The 22,320-nt window shown below is 58.0% G+C and overlaps 1 protein-coding gene across 1 annotated transcript; it reads right to left on the bottom strand.

Annotated features, from left to right (window-relative positions):
* Positions 1-809: 809 nt before the first annotated feature.
* On the bottom strand, positions 810-21,329 carry SOCS7 (suppressor of cytokine signaling 7). The gene is made up of 10 exons (XM_068418849.1): positions 20,473-21,329; positions 15,557-15,621; positions 12,575-12,679; positions 11,722-11,823; positions 10,595-10,725; positions 10,009-10,177; positions 7,171-7,299; positions 4,283-4,418; positions 3,780-3,937; positions 810-3,477 (listed from the first exon to the last, which is right to left on the bottom strand). Exons 1-9 carry the CDS (start codon positions 21,327-21,329, stop codon positions 3,817-3,819), a joined length of 1,815 nt encoding a protein of 604 aa, XP_068274950.1. The 3' UTR covers positions 810-3,477; positions 3,780-3,816.
* Positions 21,330-22,320: the final 991 nt, after the last annotated feature.

Genomic DNA, 22,320 nt, shown 5'->3' with positions numbered 1-22,320 from the left:
CTGTTTTCCAGCAGTTTCCTCCCCAAAAGGCTCCTGGACGAGAGGCTTCAGCCCCAGCCATCGCCCGCAGCGGAGCCCAGCCCTGCCCAGCTCCCTGCACCCCCCGGCTCCTTCAGGCACACGCACTAACACAGGTCCCCCTTAAAAACACTTTTAGGGTTTAAAAACTGGCCAGATTGGTGCGTGCCACGCGCGTGGTGCGTTCAAACCCACCGATTCCCTCTCGCACGAGCCACTCGGGGGGGTCCCACCACAAACCAAGCAAAGGATTAATTAATTTTTCCCCTTCTTTTGGCCCTAAGGAGGTCGATGCTGAGCTGAAAACTTCCATGTGAGAAAATCAGAGCAGCCGGCTCAAGCACACCGCACCCCAGGACCTCACCAACCCCATACCCCAGTACCACGCACGGCTGGAGGTTGTGCCCACCCAGCTGAAAAAGGAGCTTTTCCACAAGGACTTTCTGCACTTTGGTGAGTTTTATGGGCTGTTTCATCGCTCATCTGCCTCCGGTCCCTGATAGAGGAGGAGGACAGGAACCACCTCTGCAGAATTCAAGGTTGGACAAAGGAGGCTGTAAAATTTTTTTCCCACATCAGCAGGATGAGAGCACCCTGCAGAACCAACCCCAAACCCTTCCAGGCTGATCCTCCCCAGACAGGGAGGGGGGTTCACCAAGGCAGGACAGAACCACCTCTGAGGTCCCACCCGTGTCGATGAAGACCATCACACCCAGCCTTGACACAAAACCTCTGGATCCTTTTCCGAAGATCAGCCCCCTCCCTCCCCTCACACCTCACTGGGAAGGAGCTCTAGGAACAGCTTTATTTTAAACTCATTTCCAGAGAGGGCTGTTAACTCCAGTTAACCTTGGGATCTCATCCAGCGCTACCAGAGCTGACCACGCTCCAGCTCCCCTGTCTGGGAGCAAGGTGAGGTGGAGCAGGGCCCTGGGAAGGCTGAAGAGCATCTGCCACCCTCATGGCAAAGCTGACCCCACCGCTCCCATGGGTGCAGATTGACAGGGTGGTCTTGTACAGCTCCAGCTCCTTCCCCAAACCCAGCCTGCACCCCTCCACCCCAGAACGGGGAAGGGAGGAGGAAGATGCTGTTATTACCATCACACCAGGGACAGGGGCAGCTTCTCCCTGGCTTCAGCAAGGGCAGACTCACAGGTCCCCCAGGCCATCACCCATCCACACGCACTGGCCCACGCCATCGTGTCCTTGCCTCTGGGGTCTCTGTTTGGAGGGAAGCTTGACAGGAGACACGTGCACCGGGCCCACGGCTCTTCGCCAGCACAGAGCTGGACACGTCAGGGGTCAGACCAGCCTTGGCTCTCCAGCTTTTCCTTCCCAGCACACAGAGAAGTTGGACGATCCGAATCCTCAGCACACGGAGAGCCGAGATGCAGCAGCACCAGATGTGCAGCCATTTGAGTTCACCTGCACGAGTACAGATGTTCCCCGTGATGTTCACCCAACGTGCTGTGCGCTTCTCAGTCCAAGGATCTGCATTAATTCGCGGGCTGGTAACTCGGTGTGAGCTGCAGGTCTGCAGCCACGGGGAGGGGACGCAGCGGCGGCTGTGGGGGACGAACACTGGTCCCCAAGCGGAGGGGACACGGTGGCTGCAGACCAGAGTAGCTCCAGTGTCACCAAGGGCCAGGAGATGGTGCTCAGCACGGCTGGGGGCAGCTCCCCTTCCTGCTAACCACCGCCCCGCCGCCGCCACAGTCAGTAGTGTCTGATGAGGTATTTCTACAGGGTTTGAAGCTTAGTTATTAGTTTCATCTGGAAGCCAAATTCTTTTTTAAAAAACCCAAATTTTCCAAGACCAAAACCGAGGCCGGAGGTCATAGTGAGGAAAGGGAGGGCAGGAGTTGTTAGCACCCTTCGTAGCAACGCTTGGCAGAGGCAGACAACGGGATTTTTTCCAGGCTGCTTTAAGATCCACACGACTGTGTCTAATTCAAGGACACAGATCATCCTGCAGGGCCAGACCAAAGTCCTCACAGCTCCTGGGTGCCTGCAGCCAGCTCGCAGGGCGCCGACCCCAGACCCACAGACCCCAGCCATGCATCACATCGTGTTTCCAGGCCACGCTGCTGCAGGATGGAGCGTTTCCTTCGCTCGGGCTGAGCGCACGGGAACATTCACTCGTTTAAATACAACAGGAAAGATGCTTCTCCAGACTTCTCAGCATCACTTCGGGCAAACTTTAAACTTCACCGTGAAATGCAAACTCTCTGCAGTTGCTGGAGTGGATGAAGCAGCAGGTCGGGATTTGAAGGGGTGTGGGGGGGTATTTCAGCCAGTGCCAAGCCCAAAAACACAGCAAGAGCTACCACCTCTCTTGGCTTTACTGTTTCTGAACTGCTGTGGTTCCATGGACATCCCAGGGAGAGGAGGAAGCAGCAAGCAGGCTCACAGAGTTCAGATGCTGTTCCAGGAGAACACTCAGCTATCTGCTTCTTGCTCCGAGTCACCCCAAAGGTGACTTTAATGCCCCAGCAACTCCTGATCGAGGTCCTTCACAGCTCAACAGAAAGCCACTTCATTCACAGCTTCTGGAGGCAGCCAGAGAAAGGCTAAAAGTGCACGTCCCACAGCTCTGCGAGACCGACGTCACTGCAGCGAGTACCTTTGGTCCATGGGCTGCTGCAGCAGTGACAGCAACAGCTTTGCCACCTTCCTTCCACTTACCCCAGGGGCTCAGCGAAATCTTCCAGTGTTTGCTAAGGGAACGACACCACCTCCTCCTCGGAGCAGCAACCATTCCCCGGGGCAGAAGGCTCCACGACATCCAAAGGGCTCACACACTCTTCCTTCCTTGGGCCCAGCTTAAAAGCATACAGGACCACCCCGCAAATCCAGTTGCCCCAGACTAGGTTTGGCCCTCTTCTCCCAAGTCCTGGAGAGCAGAGGAGCTGGGCGGCTCCCCAGAGGTTGTCCCACGTAGCTGCACGTCGTTCTGGCTCAGTCTGCCTCCAGGCAGCTCTCGGCTGTGTCCCCTCTCCGTGAGGACCAAAGAACAGTCTCGCCATAACGCCTGGAGCAGATGATCTTCCTAGAGAGTCCCCTTCTCTCTCTATCTCTCCCCACCTTGAAGTTTCCAAGGGAGGATAATAAAATTCAGCTGATCATAAGACAGTATTTCTCATGCTGAAAAAAAACATGAAAAAAAGGAGACATCAAAAATAAAACTTTCAAAAAAAAAAAGTTGTAAATAGTGCCATGACATTCTTTGTTCTGCGAGGAGTCCGCGAGCTGGGCTCAGCTGTCTCCGAGACCCCCCTCCTCCAGCCAGGAGCCGAGGCTCTTGTTCCTGTTCTGCTGTGCTTCTTCGGAGTCCTGAACCCTCTTCTCTGGACAAAAGAGCTTGAGAGCAGAAGCGGCACCGCAGAAGCAGCTTCACCGTCGGGTGCCTCCTTCCCACCACAGCCCGGCTCGGGCTACAGGATGGCAACAATCAAATCCCTAGTGGGGAAGAGAGAGGGGAGAGGGATCAACCAGCCCGCTCACCACGGCAGGAGCTGCCCTAGATTGCAGCTGGTTTGACACAAGAGTGTGCACAGGCTTGTGTGGGCACAAATATGCACGAGAAAGTAGCAGACGCCTTGTCCCCCTCCCCAGGGAGGGCTGGGCAATGGGAAAAGCCCATGGAATAACCAGCCAGGGCTTCTTCGGGAGGGTTTTGTGCTCCCTTTGCAGTCAGAGGGAACAGAGTGATTTATGTTTGACCCCACGGGATGGGGCAGGGACCGGCGGCACACACGTACCATCAGTGACAGCAACAAGGCGGCCGAGGCAGCCTCGCTACGTGGAGGAGTCGGTCTCCTGCTTCTGTTTGGAGATGAGCTGAGCTTCCTTCAGCGACAGATACACCTCCTCCTGCGGGTCGTAGTAGTAGAACTTGCGGATGTAGGAGATCAGGGGCCTGGGGAAGGAAGGGGCAGAAGCTTTAACCCTAAGCCACAACCACGCCAGCCTCCCCAAAGGCTCACCAGCACCTCTCCCCCACCCCCCCTGCACTGTCACCCCCAGCAGAAACAGCAGCCGGTACCCCAAGGCAGGTGCCACCCCACTCCTGAGCTGGTCACCACTCCCACATGCATCCTCACACACCACAAGACATTTATCGTGCTGGCCCAAGGCTGAAGAAGTCAACTACTCCCTCCCAGAGCCCTTGCTGCAGATACAGACGCCTTCTTGGTGCCTGCTGCGGCAAGTGTCAAGGAGGAAACCAGAGAGACTCATCCCCAGGCCAGTCCTCGGGACTTACTTGGGCAGCGGGAGCTCGGGGATGTGGTCTATCCGGACCAGCTGCCTGATCCGGAAGCGGCAAAGGTGCTGAAGGGATTTGACGTTGCTGAACCTGGAGACTGGATACAGGAGCTGGACAGGCGTTGGAGGGAGACCTTTGGGAGAAAGCAACGTTGGAGACAAGTGTGTTAGAAAGGAGCCACCGCTGCCTCGGAAAGGAGAAGGTGGCTCCTGGGAACTGGAGCTCTCCGCAAGGCTGCGGGCGGTAGCGGATCGTCCCAGGAGCCCGCTGCTTCGGAGTCCCTTGGGGCTGGGGAGCCAAACCCTCTGGGGGTGATAAAATATCTCCAGCCTTTTGGCTGCAAAATATCTCCAGCCTTCCTCACAAGGCAACAACAGCTCTGACGTCACGGGGTGACTGTGGAAAAGCTGCTCCCGGGACACTGCAAGCTCCGAACCACCCCCCTCTCCCAGGAGCAGCAGACGAAGCACCACTTTGTACTGAGAAGCAGCAGGGTTTGGAAAGGATGGAGGAGAAAGCCAAAGGAGAAGGCAGGCAGCATGACCGGCACGTGGGCTTTGCTCTGCAGAACTCTTTGGGTAGTTCTAGTGAGGCGTTAAAAAGCTGGGGGATTTGGTCAGCTCGAGCTGGGCCAGAGCTGCTCATTCTTGGGGTCACGAGGCCGGGCACAAAGGCAGAGGCGCAGGAGCTCCGCTCGAGCCAGCTCCCCACGCAGGGAGCGGCCTCGCAGGGCTGAAAGCGAGTCGTATCCAGCCCCACAACCTCCTCCTCCCCCAAAGTTAAGAACAACAATCGAGCCCACAGAGCCGAGGGGTCGGCAGGAGCACTGGGAAGGATCTGTGGGAGGTGGGTTCCTTCACAGCACAGGGTTTGATCTGTCTGTACAGAAGGATTCAGAGCTCGTTACACTCCAACCCCTTCCTGCTGGCTTGTCTCTGAGGGCAACGGCGTGAGAGCAGAGAAGGGAAAGCTCTTCACACTAAGATGGGCTCAAAACTGCTCCAGGCAGCTCAGGAAGCTGCGAGCCAGCTTTTGAGAAAGCAAAGAACAGCAATCAATTGAAGGCTGGATTCTCCCCCCCTCCTTATTCTCCCACCAAAAAGGCCTGGGAGCTCAGCCAGCGCCAGGGACGCAGCACCAGCTCCGCATGCTGCCAGGAGCCAGACACGAGATGGAAACGGCTCCCTCCTCCCAGCAGCAGGTAACATTTGGGCAGGAGAACAGCACTAAGGAGCACACTGGGGATAGGCAGGTCCCAAACATTCTCCCACTAAAGATCAGGCATCAGCACGAGACGCTGGTTTTCGAGGATCGAGGCGCAGCGGCTCTAAGAAGCGCCCGGGTCTGATGCTGCACCCAGAGAGGTGCAGGACCCGGTGCCAGCCCCGGCTGGCTGGTGGCTCAGAGCGGGGACCAGGCACCGAGGGACTCCTCAGTAGGTGCCCAGCACTGTTTGGAGGGGATATTTTCTTTTTTGATGGTATTTTTCTACAGCAAGTCCTTTCTAAGGCACTTGCCTGGAGCCCCAAGCCCTGTTCTCGAGGGGCAGAGATCTCAGGATCAGGCAGGTAAAGTACCTTTAAGTTGAAAGGATTTTTTTGGCAGGCAGGGTACGCTGCAGAACCAGCTTTACGTCCCTCTCCTCCCCAAAGCCCAGCCATGTTATAAATCAGCTTTCCAGTTATTGGTGCCTGCAGCAGAGGGCAACACTGCACAGAGCCGGGCTGCGACTCCAGCGCTGCTGGGAGCCCTGAGGGGGGAACAGCCCATCTCCTTCAGACCAGAAACTCTTTGGGCCGGATCCTCTCCATGCTGCAGTGTCACAGAGAGGTCCCTGTCACCATCAGGGCCCGCAGGCACGATGGCAACATGGATAGGGAGCAAATCGACCATCATTTCACTCCTTGCAGTCCTGCCCCTCTCTGCTTCGCTGCCACCACCCGTCCCACCACGCAGCGTTCCCGTTCCTGCTGGGTTTCATTCAAAGCATCACCACTCACCCATCCCCCAAATTCTCTTCCCCACTGCTGCTCTCTCACAAATAAGGGGCATATTTCCCTACTTGGCAGCCTCTTCCCTTTCTTTCACTCTGGATTTTTTGGCTAGCTTTTTGGCACAGCAGCACAGATGAGTGAAAACCAGTAAAAAAAAAAATAGATACAGGAGCTACTGGTCGAGTTGCCTGCCTGGATTGAGCAGGAGGGAGATGTGAGCCCGTTTAAGGAACCAGTTTGATGGATGGGGAAACAAGACTCTGCAATCCCAACAGCAGGCAATCAAACATGCTTCGACAAAGCCTCGCTAACAGTCCCTCCTGGCTCACAAGCACCTGCCTGTTGATGGGCTCTGGCATCGCAGGGACCCCCAGGGACTCTGAATCTACAGTATCTGTCGCTGGAGGCTCACTTTGAGCTCACACTTGGAAGCGCTCCCACACACTCAGCTTGATGCCTCTCCTCTCGACAGCCCCAGGTGGGGCTCAGCTAAGGGAGAACTGGGAAACTACAAAGCACAGAGTGGTTCGTAGGAACAGCAACACTGAGGCTGGGGGAGGGAAGAAAGCTGGGGTTTAGTAGTCAAATAATTGCTTGTTGAGGAAGCAGCTTTCCAGTCTCCAGCTCCATTTGTCACAGTGTGAGATGGTATCACATTTCCATACTCCTGGAAAGAAAGGTTTGGGAAGTGTCTGTACCACCACGAGTAAGTGGTGCAGCTGCTGAGCGGGAGATCTGCTCCTCAGGATCCTTCCGAGGAGCCAGCAGGCAAGGATGCTGACCAGGGCACTGCTCTCAGCAGATCACAGCCACATTGAACTGGCTCTCCAGGACAGACCAGCAGCTCATCACAGAGCAAAGCATCCCCCCGACGCAGGGCGGGAGACTCACCTGGAACCCTGGATCGGAGAAAGTAGAGAAACTTCCCGTTCTTGGAGTGCATGATTGCTCTCTTTATGAACTCCACCACGGACTGGCAGCGGTCTTCAAACTTGGGGTGGCACCACAGGCTGAAGGTCCCTTCCAACAGAACAGAAAAGGTTTCATGTTATATGAGCACTGGTGGCAAGAGGAGGCATTTAGTCACGAGCGTGATGTTCTCCAAGACGAGGTGAATGCCCCAGGCTGACTACTTCATGTAGAGCTGGGATGAGGCAGAGGAAACACCAGTGGCACCAGCTTGCAAGGATGCTGTCCCACTGGAACCAGAGCTCTCCAAGAGCTGAGGACAGGCAGAAAGACATGACACCGTGACCACTGTAACCCAACCACGGCCACAAGTCCTGCTTGCCTGAACCCATAAACAGCCTGCAGCGACTGCTGGGTCTAAAATTTAAACTATCAAAACGTCCTCTTCCAGCCCTCCAGCTGTCAGGGATTCCAAAGCAGACACAGGAGCAGCTTCACGTTCTTGCCAGCTGTTTCAAACACCTTAATTCAAATTACTGTCAAGCTAGAACCGGCGTCAAGATACACCAACACGGTCCTCCCCGTACTGCCACCTGACACAACGTACAGTGACACTGGAGATGGGCAACGTGGGCAAAGCGGGTCCTCCAACCTGTTTACAAACCTCTAAATAGGTTAAGTTTGAGCCTCAAGCCACACCAGTCTCACGATCTCTTTGTGCTGCAACCAGCCACCCCCTCCTTGCACCAAAACGCAGCCATTTATCCCCCCTGACTGGCCAAACCCCCACATCCCCCTCCATCCCCCCTGTATCTCCCTTTCAGGGCTGGTGGGCTTTACCAGGATAAGACACCTCTCGCCCTTGCCATGGGCCAGTTTGGGAGCAATGATCTGCCCTAGCACCTGCTAAACATCCAGGGCCAGCAAGCACAAAAATAAGTAATTCTTGGGAATCTCAGATCTGAACGAGCCCTTCCAAGTGGCCTGGAGATGCAGAGGACAAAGCCCAAACTCCAGCCTGCCTAAAAAAAGACAAAGAAATCCTGGTTTCTTCCTCTCATCTACCTGAAACCTGAAGGTCAGACATTTATCTCCTCCCCCAGCCTCACCATTTGTCACCTTCACTGGTTTATCAGTGCTCAGCTCGGCAGTTTTCCAGGCAGCAGGTCCTGGGGGGAGCACGGGGCTGCTGACGCAGACCGAACCCGCACCCAAAACTGACACCCTTGTCGTGGTGCCAGGGCTGGGAGAGCTGCTCCGGGGAAGGGGCAGGACCAACCTCCATCCACGCAGCGAGAAGGACAGCTCGAGGAAAGGGGAGGACACCTGGCCAGGGAAGCTCTGAGAACGGACATATTCCAGCCCCCAAAAAAATAAACCAGAGCAGCAGCAAAAGTTCACTCCAAAACTCAATTATGAAGCAGCGCCCACTGCACCATCTGCTCCAGCTGCAAGAGCTTCTGGTAATTTCTATAAGGACAGGGTGATGAAAATCCTTCCTTCTTACACAGTGGTCAGGGACGGTTTTATGACCTGTGAGGAACAGCTGAGGGAGCTGGGGGTGTTTAGCCTGGAGAAGAGGAGGCTCAGAGGTGACCTTAGTGCAGTCTACAACTACCTGAAGGGAGGTTGTAGTGGAGTGGGAGTCGGCCTCTTCTCCCAGGCAACTAGAGATAGGACAAGAGGACACAGCCTCAAGCTTCACCAGGGGAGGGTCAGGTTGGACATTAGGAAGCATTTCTTCTCAGCAAAGGTCATTAGCCATTGGAAGGGGCTGCCCAGGGAGGTGGTGGAGTCACCATCTCTGGAGGGGTTGAAGAAAAGACTGGACATGGCACTTAGTGCCCTGGTCTAGTTGCCATGGTGGTGTCAGGGCAATGGTTGGACTCGATGATCCCAGAGGGCTCTTCCAACCTCATTGATTCTGGGGGAACTGGCTCTAGATGGGCTAGAATTAATGCTGGGGCATCTTTCCTTCAGAGGGGCTCAAGACCAGAAGTGCTGCCAGGTCTCACTAGCAGAGCTGGAGGAAGACAACAGCCCCATCCCTGGGGCACGGGCAAAAAGGAGAAAAAGATGAGCTTTGCTCTGAAAGGTTGCAAATTTTCTGCAGCAGGTTGGCTGGGAAGCCTCTGAGCCCATGATTTGCAGGCACAGTTAATGACAAGGCTCTACAGGCAGCTGTTAAAGCTCGCCCACTGGTTGCAGGGCAGCTTCCCCCTCGCCATGTGTTGAGCCTCTCGGGCACTTCACTCGGCCCGAGGCCAGCTGCAAGGGTTCAATATGGAAAACCACACGTGAAGATGAGCAGATGAAGCGTGTGGGTGAGGTGAGAAGCTGCCCAGGCAGCAGGGGAAGAACGGGGGAGAAAAAAGCAAGGTGACAAGCCACGACATCAGGAGACCACTTCACATTTCACAGGGAAACAAGTTCATTTTGGGAAGCACCGACAGCTACGAATGGCGACTCTCGCTGTACATCACAGCTCAGCGACGTGGGATCCAAAGACTTTGCCATCACCACTTTCTTCAAGCCCAGCTCTCCAAAGCAAGGCCTGAGGACAGGCACGGGAACTCTTGTATTCCCCAATTTTTCAGAGTTACAAGGAGAGTCGCTGCTTCAGGCTAAGAAGCAAAGTCAAAGGCAGCTTCTAAGGCCTCTTGCAGAACCTCAACCCAAGAGCGAGGACACGGTGCTGCTGCTCCCCCTCTTCTGCCAGCTCCGTGCCCAGAGCACTGTTCTGGGACCTTGTGATCAGACTGGTCCCCAGCTCAGGCCTCCGCTGTCCACAGCGTCCCCAGACCCACCCATGGCTCCTACCTCTGTAGTGCTCCATCCTGGTGTGGTGGGTGATGCCCTGCGACCGAAAGCTGAGGCTCAGGATGTAACGGGGGTCAGAACTGTCTCGGACCAGAAAGGACCCATCCGGCTTCCCCTTCAGCTTCATCTCTGCGTCCTCCCAGTTCATCGGTCCCCAGTACCACCCGCACTAGGAAAAGGGACAGGCAGAACGTCAGCATGTGCTAGCAAGAAAGATTTTATCAGCAACCAAACACAACACGATTTGCTCTTGCTGTTAATTCCCTTTAAATGCCAAAATGGAAATATGGGGTTGGATCCTCACAGGAGTATGGATGGTTGGGACTCGTTGGGGCACACCATCACATCCCTTAGCCCCCAGAAGTGGTGAAAGAACAGATGAGACTACGACACCCCTTCCACGCACAACAAAATGCTCTTCTAGACTCAAAGACCTCACTGGGAGGACAGCAGGAGACTTTTCTCAGTCCTATCCTAACCTTAGCTCCCAGCTCTGCAAAACGGGATGATCAGTCCCCAAAAGCAGAGCCCAGACCCGCAGCCTTTTCCTTCTGGCTGTCACCACCCCCCTCCACGTCCCCGTTACCTTCTCCAGCTCTCGCAAGCTGGCTGCGAAGCTGCTGGAGTCGGGGCGGTAGAGCGGGCACTGGAGGTGTGGGGCGGGCTGGCCGGGCATCGCCTCCATCGGCCGCAGCGGGACGATCCGGGGGAAGGCGTCTGCAGAGGGAGAGACATGGGCCAGGCCACGGTCACCCGCGGGGAGCTCACCCAAGGACGAGTCACCCTGTCCCCCTCGCACGGCTCTGGAGGTCAGGGCAGGAGGGGCAGAGCTGCAGCGTGGAGGAGGACGCTGGGGTGCCTGATGGAAGGACAACGTCCTTGTGCAGGACACAGCAGGAGTCACCCCCTGGCTCTCCCCAGGTGACTAACTGGGTGCCTTCACCTGCTCTTTCCTTACGCTAGCTCTGAGGGAAGGCACGGGAAGGGCAGGGGGCACAGGCTGGAAGGAATGAACACACGTGCTGAAAGAGGGGCAGTTAAAGCCCTCTGAGTCCTGAAGGAAGCCAAAAACAAAAGGGTAAATGCCCAGGAAACATCCTGGTGTGCTGTTCAGTTTGACAGGCTGGCTGTCAAAGCTGCTCCTGCACTGCTCCCTGCTCCCACATCGCTGGGTGTCAAGAGGAGGGACCAGACTCTTCTCAGTGGTGCCCAGTGAGAGGACAAGGGGCAATAGGCACAAGCTGAAACATGGGAAGTCTCCTCTGAATATGAGGAGGAACTTCTTTACTTTGAGGGTGGCAGAGCCCTGGCACAGGCTGCCCAGGGAGGGGGGGAGTCTCCTTCTCTGGAGATATTCAAAACCTGCCTGGATGTGACCCTGTGCAACGTGCTCTGGGTGACCCTGTTTTGGCAGGGGTTGGGCTGGGTGATCTCCAGAGGTCCCTTCCAACCCTTAATCAGTCTGTGGTGCAATCAAAAGCTTCAGCAGAACTACTGTGGGCAACAAGAGCCACGCCATGGGGAAAGCAGAGCCCTGGCACCGCAGTGCCCGAGCACTCAGCACCGTCGGGCTGCACGTCCCTGAGTGGGCAACGCAGGCAGCACCACGGCTCTTAAAGCCCCAAGTGCAGCCTTCAAGTTTACCAAGAAACCCCCCCAAAGTCCAGATGCCTGGAGGGAAAGCCAGAGCCTTGCTGCTAAAGCCAAGCTGACCTGGGGCATGGGGCGGAGGAGGCGGAGGCAGAGGGAAAGACTGCAGGGAGGAGCCCATTGGACCCACTAGGACAGATGTAGGCAGCGTCCCACTGATATCATCTAGGAGAGAACAGAGGCGAGAGAGGTTCAGAGAACAGCAAAGCGAGCGAGCTGAGCGCCTGACAGCACGGCCCCAGCAACCCAGCACCCGGCGCTGCCTGGAGAAGCGAAGCTGGAGCTTCCCAGGGGCACCTCACTGCCCTGCATGCTGCCCCCGCACACCGGCTCGGAGCCTCACACACACACATGCATGCTCACACGCACTCCTAGAGCCAAGGAGGCTGTTTTCCATGTCCCTTGCATGCAGCTTGTGGCACAGGACAGGCATTTACAGGAGGTTTCACACACCCAACGCACGGACGTGCAGGTTCAGGTGCTGCCCACCGAGGCTGACTGTACCCACCCCGCTCCAAGGAGCCTCCTCCAGAGCAAAGCCAGGCTCCCGGTGCAGCAGCCTCCCAGGGAGCCTCCACTTCCCCCGACTAGAGCACACAGAAGGGCACTGGCCTTGCTGAGCGATGGGTGGGAAGGGGGAAGTTTCCCAAGGCAGCAGAAACACGATGTAACCAGCCCGTGATGTCCCACCTCGCAGTGCTGCCCCACCGCCCTCCCCTCCTGGCTGACCCAAGAGAAACGCTGAAGCCTTCAATGAACAGCCAGAAACCCTCTGTGGGGATGGGCGAGGAGGTGTGCTACGGGGTGGGATGAGCTGCCCGGGACCCTTGGGACGCTCCTCCTCCATCCCCACAAGGACAGAGGGGCAGCTCCTACAGCAGGGACGCCCAGCAAAGGATGCTCTCCAGGACGGTACCTAGCAGGCTGAGGCTTCTTCGTGGCGGAGGTGGTGGAGTTGGAGGGTGAGGGGAGGTCAGTCCTCGCTGAGAGATGTCCACGTCCACTAGTGACACCGTTTCACCTGAAGGTTGGTGGAGCAAGACTGTTAGTATTGTGCCTTCACCGGGGCACGCATGGGCTGAACGTGGGGAGGCAGGGGAGAGGGGAAGGGGCAGGAACCTCGGCGGGGGGAGAGGGGAAGGGGCAGGAACCTCGGCAGGGGGAGAGGGGAAGGGGCAGGAACCTCGGCAGGGTTTGGAGGACAATCTCCTTAGCTGTTTCCAAATCGAGTTCCCCTGCCACACCACCTTAGATGATCGGAGATACCTTTTACCTTACAGAACATGAGGGTACCAGTGCTTAAAATTACTAACAGGGAGCTGGCCAGGCTTCTACATTAAATAACTGGATTTCACTGAAGCCTAAAGGTTTTGGATACAGAACATGGCTTGGGGAAAATAATGACACAAAGTAAGATGTCTAAGTTAAAACCAGAAAAGCTTAAAATTAAGTCTTAAAATCACGGGAGAGAAGTGAAGCCATCAAATCGAGGTCAAAGCATCAGCCTCAGTACTGGAGTGATGCAGAGTCAAAAGGAAAACACCTGAACCCCACAGAGAGACCCTAAGCGGTGCTACCACAGCTTTTTTTTTTTGAAAAAAATCAGCCTAAGCAGGCTCTGATGAAGCACCGACACTGAAACCAAACCACCCCGAACACCTGAACCATGGTGTCAAGGACAATGAAATCTGGCTGCCTTAGATTTCAGTTCCCCTGGGCAGGGAACTCCTCTGCTGCTCCAGATACCGCACACGGCGTCACCCACCTCTCCGTGTATTTACTGTGCATCACACATGACAATATTGACTCAGCTTCCCTCTGCTTTTAAAAGTCCTGCCTATTAATAAGAGATGTTAAGAGGGGTATTTAGGGTTGGTTATTATCCGAGGTACCTTCTCCCTGGGGGACTCGTGGGTGTGAGCGCACACACGTGCTTACAGCCACTCTTTCATTTCCACACCCTAAAAATAAAGCAGCTGCACTGCGTTCATCCTGTACAAACAACACCAAAAGACAACCGGACGCAGAGGGGTTGCAGTAACTCAGCTTTCAAATCCCTCCCAAGGCAGCAGGGGCTGTGGTGGGCTCATGGAGCCAGCACTTCCAAGAGGGAGCCCGGGAGAGGTGAGGAAAGGCAAGGACAGCCTTCCCAAAGACCTTCGGTTGCCCCACAGAATCACAGAATCAACCAGGTTGGAAGAGCCCTCTGGGATCATCGAGTCCAACCATTGCCCTGACACCACCATGGCAACTAGACCAGGGCACTAAGTGCCATGGCCAGGCTTTTCTTCAACCCCTCCAGAGATGGTGACTCCACCACCTCCCTGGGCAGCCCCTTCCAATGGCTAATGACCCTTGCTGAGAAGAAATGCTTCCTAATGTCCAACCTGAACCTCCCCTGGCGAAGCTTGAGGCTGTGTCCTCTTGTCCTAGCGCTAGTTGCCTGGGAGAAAAGGCCAACTCCCACTTCACTACAACCTCCCTTCTAACCTGAAAGCAAAGCACCAAGAAAACCATGCAAGTTGGGCCACACATTTGAATCGTGTCCTGCTTTGGTGGTCCCAGTCTCAGAAAATCCTCTGTACAGCAGCCACTGAAGAAACCAAGTCCTCAGCTGCTGGAGAAGTCAACAGCAAACCAACGCAATTAAAATCCAGACATTCACTTTGAGGACACTTCCACGGTCTTCTGCACGTCCTCCTTGTGCTGCTCCGCTATCGGGACATGGGCTGAAGGGACGTGGGGATGGAGCAGCAAACAAGCACCACCGCAGCCGAATCACCCCCGAGTGACTCCACTTCTGCAAGAGCTGAACGAGAAACCACAGGAGCAGATCAGCAGCTTCCAGTTACTAGTTTCGGGCAAGTCAAACAGACGCTCTGCCTCGAAGGTCCCTTCTCTGAAATTGAAGGCAGTTCTCGGTAAGACACCAGCACTGCTCGCCCAGGAGGGCTTCGCCCTGCTCAGGAACACAAACCACCCACCAGCTCCTGCAGCTGCTCTCTGCGATCAAACAGCCACGCCAGCAGTGAGGGGAGGCTTTCAGCCCTACCCTCCTCCAGCTGTCGCTGCACCATCACATCTGGATTCCTCTGCCCTGCAAGAAGACCCTCAACACGAATTTATTTTGAATCGGACCTTTGTAACAAGCCACGTAAAACCCCACACAGCTGATAAACACTCACTTCTGACCTTAGATTCCTACTCACGCAAGTCCCGAGACGGGGTTCTCCCCAGGAAGCCCCAAGCCCTGTGGCTAGGACTGTTTTGACTACGAGCCCACACCACAAGACGCACATGACCATGACTGGGAGCTTTTCAGTACTACAGCTTGCAGCCGCCAGCGGAGCAGGACTTCCTCCTCACACCATTTATAAACCGGCCAACTTCCCCCCCCAGCAGAAAAGGGAAGGTCAGAACCCAGCAGGACGCAGGGAGAGGAGGGGAAACGTGCAGGAGAAGGCGGCAGCGCTCCCCAAAAGAGGTTTCAATTCCCATCGCTGTCACGCAGCAGAGCTGCTGACGTCGGTGTGCAGCCCAGGGGCTTGGTGTGAGCCCCTCTCAAACCACGGGAGGGGAGCACCGAGCTGCGCTTGCTCTACAGGGGATCTTCCAGAGCACCTGGATGCCAACAGCCCCGCGCTGAGGAAGGACCTTCCCCTCCAAGAGCACAGCTCAAACCTGCGCTTCAATAGGAGGAGCTGCAAAACGCCGACATGCGACAGCCGCGTTCCTACAGCTCCTCTCGTTCAGGGTTTGAGGCCAAGCAGGACCCAGGGACCCTTCACAGACATCCCACCTCGCTCGTGGAGGCAACATTCAGCATCCGCCGTTAAGCACACGCTGCTCTTTCCACAGCCAAATGAAACGCCGCTCTGTAAAGCTTCCCAGTCCTTACCTGTGAAGAGGGGGCTGAACACAACCGGGGAAAAGGCACTTTGAGTTCTTGTCAGTCTGTGTTTCCTACTGGAAATAAGAAAAACATTGTTAGTAGACAGGAGGAGACGCAGTGCATCCCACCAGAAGAAAACACCATTTGACCTTCTCAGTCCAGAGCCTTCACCATTCGCTACAGGAGCTCGAGACAGCTCGATGCTCCTAGAGCAGCGCTTTGGCCTAAGTAGGGCAGCCAACCAGTAAAGCTGGGTCCCCGTCCTGCTACGAAGCAAATCTCTAACTAGGTAATTAATGAAGTCTTTGGAAAGAAAAACCCCAAGCAAGTACAGCAGCCAGAGCCAAGGAGCTGTTTCACAACAGACATCACGCTGTTCCTCTGGACCAGGCATTGCCAAACGTCTTCGACAAACAGGTTTGGTCCCCACACAATTAGGGGTTGTGCCTAGAGCGATGCGTTTGGAGGACACCAGCTCCCCAAAGGGTTTCAAAATGCAGGTGAAGGGTAGGTGAGCTAAACCCGGAGCCATCGAGATCATAGAATCATAGAATGGTTTGGGTCTTTATCCAAATCTAGGCAGAGAAAATGCTGGTAAACTGAGGCACAGAGCGTGGCACCCCAGGACTTGAATCCATGGTTGAGGTGAGTAGAGAAATGCGTCCCTGGTGCCAGAACCTCACTCCCACCTAAGAGGAGCTCTCGTGCGCCGCAGCTTTGACAAAGGTCTTTCCAGCATCCACAGGACGTCGCGCAACACCCATCCCAGCACTGGGCAGTCCCCATCAGTCTGCAGGTCTGTACTGGGTTACTCCGAGTTAAATGGTGTGACTTCACCGTGATGGTCAGAGAACCAGTCCCCTTGCATCCAGGCAAGCGACTGCACCAGCAAGATCTACAGGAGCTCCCAGACCAGCTTGGACCAGCTCCGACCACCAGCTTCTGGTGGTCTTCTTCACCACCCAGAAGAACACCCCACTTCCCCTGCAAGCGGGCTGGCACAGGGCTGGCACTGCTCCTCCTGGACCTCTTCCTCACCCTCCAACCTCCTCCCAGCAAGCGGTTGACCCTGAACCTCAAGCCTGTCTCGTGCTTCAGACCCCAGCTCTGCTCGCAGCGAAACCCGGACAAAGCTTCAGACAAAAGCAGCTCTGAGCGAGGGCTGCTGCCCTTCGGGGGGGATTGCACCCAGAGGGACCCAAACCCAAGCTCCAGCCTCACATCGCCGGGCACTGCAGAGCCCTGAGAGCGCGGAGCAGCTGGGTGCACCCGCAGCTTCTCACGGGGCAGAGCAAATGCTCTTCTTGTTTCTGTCCAGACACCTCACAGCTGTGAATAAATGTTTAATACTGTAAGTCTGCAAATAAAAATACTCAGAACACGCATCATCCTGATACATAAAACCTCATTAAAACATCTGGAAGTGTTTTCATTTTAAGCCTTGCACCTATTTGAGGGTTGGATTCTTTCCCCAGTTACCAGCCACACGCGCACACACAAAATCACACTTCTGGACTAATATCAACTAACCTTAGAACATGGTACCAGCTCTGTTCCCACCCCCTAAGCCAGACGGAAAGGAGCGTTCCTGGCATTTTGCTGTCACCAAAACAGCTACATTTTATGCCAACATTTTACAGCCGTCGATTTCTGAGATTTCTCATTTCTAGCAAGCTCACACCAGCAGGGTGAGAGCAAGAATTGATTCACATGGACTGAACCCTCCACTTCCCAACTCAGTCTCCACCAAAACGTCCCTCCACGCTTCCTGACCTCTGGTTCTGCAGCATCCAAACGATGCTGAAGCCCACAGAGAAGTACTGACGTGTGACTGGTACCTGGACGCTGCTGCACCCACCGCATCAGCGCAGCTCTGCAGAGCTGGAGAAGGCCAAAGGTGGGCACTGCTGGTCAGGAACACCGTGGACAGATTCCACACGGGTTCATGCACATGAAACTGGGAAAGGCCTCAAACTCCAGCAAATCAGGATTTTTAGGGTCAGTCACCCACCAGTTCTGCAATAGCTGCTGCCTTAGCAGCCGGCGCTGCCTTCACTCATCCCAAGGCACTGTCCTGCTAACACAAAGGCAAGTCTTACCCGGCCACCCAGGCCGGCTCCGTGCTACTTTCTGCATGTAATAATGTGGAGACATGTTAAAAACCAAGGTCACAAGACTTGGGTACCAACCTGGCAAGTGCCTGCACCCATCCGCCCGCAGAACCGGTGCCTAACCCCATCCCCCTTCCCTCCCATTACCTCTGGAGAACAAATTGCTTCCAAAAAATGAGCAGCTTCACTGATACAACCTCTAAATATCAACAGCCAGGCCCTGGGTGAGAGGCCAGATGTTGGTATCTCCACAGTTAGTTTCTCAGCCTCTTGTAGCTCAGCAGAGCCCAACTATTGATTTTAGATAGTGGGGCTGGTTTCCTTCCTCACTGCTGCTGCAGGCACCGTGCTGCCTCTGGGACAACTTGGGCAGCAACTCCAAATACCAGGAATTCTGCTTCTCACGGATGTTTAAAAAAAGAGCTGGACCAGCTAACACCCACCGCAGACCAAGGGAGCACCTTCGCCAGCCCCAGAGACCTGCAAGCCAGGAACAAGAGCTTGATAGCAAACAGAGCCACAAATTGACCCCAAAGTTGCTCTGAGCCCACCTCATCAGCCACAAGCAACTGCAGCAGCAACTCATGAACACCAGATCCATCCTATATTAACAGGGGCCACACGCTGGGAGGGAAAACTCTCCAGCCCTTCGCAGAGCCAAGTTCTGCTCAGGAAAGGACCCTCCCCAGCCAGCGAAGGCGGGTGCAAAGCAGCAGGCAGCATTCACCAGCGTGGCGTTAAGTCTAGTAAAGACCACAGCAGAAAATCAAGTTACTGCACTGCTTATCTCTGAACTGAGGGACCAGGGCAACGGGGAAAGAAAAACATCTGCTGACCCCAAACATTCACTTCGCAGCAAGCCCAGCTTAACTAAACCACGTCTAACCTACCCATGAGAGTATGAGGATCCCAGCACCCCGAACCACCCGTCCTCGCTGAGGAGGGATGCCAGCACCGAGCACGCCCGCCCCGCAGCCCATCAGCGTGGGAGCTGGGCTCCACAGGGGCAAAAAGCATCATTAAAATAATCCAGCCCTCATCAGCAGGAGGGGACGCCTGGAACTGGAAGCAGGAAAGTCGTCCCTGAACCACAAGAGTTGCTGCACAGGGTACCTTGAAGTAATCTTCGTTAAAATACCACCTAATTAGCACGATGCTGGAGCACGAGAAGTGACCATTGAACTCCCTGACCAGAGGGAAGAGCCGGGCAGTGACACGGCGCTGCTCTGCTCCCAGCCTGCTGGGACATGGCTGCCCGCTCTCCACCGCCTCATCCCAGCGCCGGGAGGTCCCGAGGGCTCCTCGCTCTCGACCCAATAAACCACAAGCCCATTAGCAAAACATTATGTCATTACGGGCAACTCTTGCCACTGTTTGAGGCCCGTTTAGTCATTTGTGGGGAACGAAGCCGCGGTGTAACACGGCTCCACCACCCCACACGCAGAGGCGAGGCTCCTCGCGGGCACATGAGCTCTGAGGAGGACTCAGACACCCCGACCAGCTGCAGGGCTTGGAGGTGACACCGGAGCTGAGCCTGCCCCATCTCAGAAACCATCCTCTGCTTCAAAGGGGAGGGGATTCTGACCTCCCCCACAGCCCAGGTGCCTTTTTGAGCTGCTGAAGTGCCCCGTCACCACGAGCCAGCGCTGCGGGTCACACCTGACCCAAGGTCAGCATCTTCAGAGCAAGCCTGGAGAAGGTTCCCTGCATGCCCATCAACAGGTCTTCAGCTGCGCTGAGGAGGCAACACACCCCAAAAGCCTTACAGGAGGTTAATTAACCCCGCGGGGAAAGGACTGGGCTGTAATACTGAGTCCATTCAATTATTTAACGCTGCTCCTGGGCTGCTGCAGACCTCTCCCTGCCTCCTCCACGAGGAATCTCACTTCTGCGGCTGGAAACGCTACAGAAGGTGGTTCCTGGAGTGCAGGAGGCCCACCCTGACCAGAGCATGGACAGCAGGTACAGATCAGCCCTTGACCCTCCCCAGCTGGTACCAAACAGCTCGTGTCTTCCGCTGAACGAAGAGGCTGGAACAGGGCGAGCAGCCGAGGAACACCAGAACCAACGGAACAGGGCTGAGGAACAGGGTGGGTGCATGGGGTCCCACACCAGTATGTCCCAGGATTTGTCCCTCCAGCCTAATGCAAGACCCAGACAACTTATGGCTGGCAACGCTTCCTCCGGCCATGTCCTGCCACGGAGCACCTGGAGAGCACCAGCCCCACGGCAGCACCCACCACCAAGGCTGGAGCCCAACCGTGATGCTCACGAGCCTCAGGAAATCATTCTACAAGACACAGGAGGGCGAGAGGAAACGCCAGCCCCTTGGGTCTGGGCATAGTGTCACCGGAGGCCGCTCCCAGGGCACACCACCTCACCTTTGCCACCCCACCAGTCCCACTCCTGGACATTTTTCTGCAGATGCAGGGCCCAGAGCAGCGCATCGCTCCTCCGCCCGCCTCTCCTGGGCTCCAGCTGTGCTCATCCACCCCGTGCCAACGACGAGGCCTTGGCAGCTGCTCAGAAGAGGCCGGAGCTGATGGACGGCCACGGTGCCCATCAGCACGATGGCACCCGTGCCTGGCGGCCAGCCCCCACCTCCAGCAAGGTGTCACGGCCCCAGCACCCCTTCTCCCCCCGCACCGCAGACCCACGCGCTGCACACCCTGCCTGGCCCCAACCCCGAGGTCTCCTGGCTGCTCCCTGCAACCCCCATCCTGCCACCCCAAAACCACCCCACCGACTCCCTGACCCACCCCCAGGCCGGGGCACAGCCCTCCCCCCGCCCCCCCGGGGACACCCCCGTACCTGCCCGCCTCCTGCTCTCGGCCGCCGGCCCCGCAGACGTCGGTCAGGCTGCCGGGCAGCTCCCCGCTGCGCCGGCCCTCGGTGGCGGCGGCGTCCCCGGTGGCCGAGCCGCCGCTGCAGCTCTTGGTGCGGAAGAGGCGGCTGAGGCGGATCTTCAGCGAGCCCTTCCTGGCGCCGGGACCGGCTGCCCCGGGGGCGGCGGGCGGTGGCGCGGGGCCGGGGGCTCCTCTCCCGGCGGCGCGGGCGGCTCCGCGGCCGGGGGAACCCGGTTCCTCCTCGGAGCAGCTCCCGGCTTCGTCGGGCTCCAGCGCTTCCAGCACCAGCAGCGCGTCGCTGGTCTCCTCGGCGGCGGGCCCGGCGGGCGGCGGCGGGCCGAGGCACGGGCAGGGGCAGCCCGGCGGCCCCTTCGTGCCCAGCCCCGGCGGCCGCAGCCCCAGCGCCGCCAGCTGCAGCTCCAGCCCGCCCGGCGGCGCGGCCCCCCACCTCGCCGCCGCCTTGGGCTCCAGGGCGCAGCGGTGCCGCGGGCACAGCAGCTCCCCGCCGCCCGCCGGGCCTCCGCCGCCGCCGCCCGCCGCCGGGCCGCCCTCCTCGCCGGGCCGCCCCTCCGCCGCGTTGCGGAACACCATCAGCTGCGGCGGCGGCCGCGGGCCCCGCAGCGTCCCGCCGCCCGGTAACGCCGCCGCCGGCAGCCGCCCGCCGCCGGGGCCCAACGGCCCCGCGCCCGCCGCGCCGGTAACGGCGCCGCCCGCCGCGCCCGCCTCCGGCCCGGCCCCATAGCCCAGCAGGCGGCTGAGCACCCGGTAGGAGGCCGCGGCGGCCGCCGCCGCCTCCCCGTCCCGCAGCTCGGCGCGCTGCATGGCTACGGCCGCCGCATGGCCCCCGCGCCGGGCCGGGCCGGGCCGGGCCGCCCTCACACGGCCGCCGCCGCCGCCACGGCGCCCGCGCTCCCTCCCTCCGCCGCGGCAACGGCCGCGCGCCGCCACGCCCCCCCACTTCCGCCGCCGGCCCTGGCCACGCCCCCGCCCCGGCCACGCCCCCTCGCGGGTCGTAGCCCCGCCCAGTGGTGAGGCCCCGCCCCCTTGGCCCACCCGCTCCGGGACCCGGCACCCACGGGCGGCCCCGGGGCGGGGGCAGGAGCGGGGGGACACACGGCTGGTGCGGCCGGTGGGGCAGCGGTGGCGGCCGGGGCGCCTGGAGACGCAGCCCCGGCCGCGACCCGAGGGACTCCCCGCTACACAGACAGCGGGGTGCGGTAGGGGAAACTGAGGCACGGGCGCTCGGCACCTTCGGATTGCGGGTCCCGCACGGCTCTTGCACGGCTCTTGCACGGTTCTTGCACGGCTCTTCCATGGCTCTCGCACGGCTCTCGCAGGCAGCACGCCCCACTGGAGGAGAGGGGATGGGGACCAGCTCTCCCCACACCTGCCTGGAGGCGGTTGCTTCAAGCAGAGGTGGGGCTGAGCAGCCTCCCGTGCCTCAGTTTCCCTCTGCAACCAGGACGGTGCCGCGTGGGACCCAGGCCATCATCCCCCAGCTTTGGGGGTGGGCGTCAGGCCCTGCCGTGGGGACCGTGCCCACCGCACTCGCCACCCTCAGCCCCACAGGGACATCCCGCGTGTGTGCCACCCCCCCCATTGCCACCCCACGGCCGGGGGGGGCCGGGCACTGCGGGACTGAAGCCCGGGACCATATGGGGAAGCAGCGGGCGACCTTCTCCCCCCCCCCGGCTGCGGAGGGGGCCGCGGGGAGGGGGGATGCCGGGAGGAAAATTCCCATCCCCGTTGCCATGGCTTCCCACCGGGATGCGCCTGCATCACGGCCGGCCCGAGGGGGCCGGGGTGCGGGGGT

The sequence above is a fragment of the Nyctibius grandis genome, chromosome 26, assembly GCF_013368605.1.
Source record: "Nyctibius grandis isolate bNycGra1 chromosome 26, bNycGra1.pri, whole genome shotgun sequence".
Classification (NCBI taxonomy): domain Eukaryota; kingdom Metazoa; phylum Chordata; class Aves; order Nyctibiiformes; family Nyctibiidae; genus Nyctibius; species Nyctibius grandis.
This window is presented reverse-complemented; position numbering and strand designations above follow the sequence as displayed.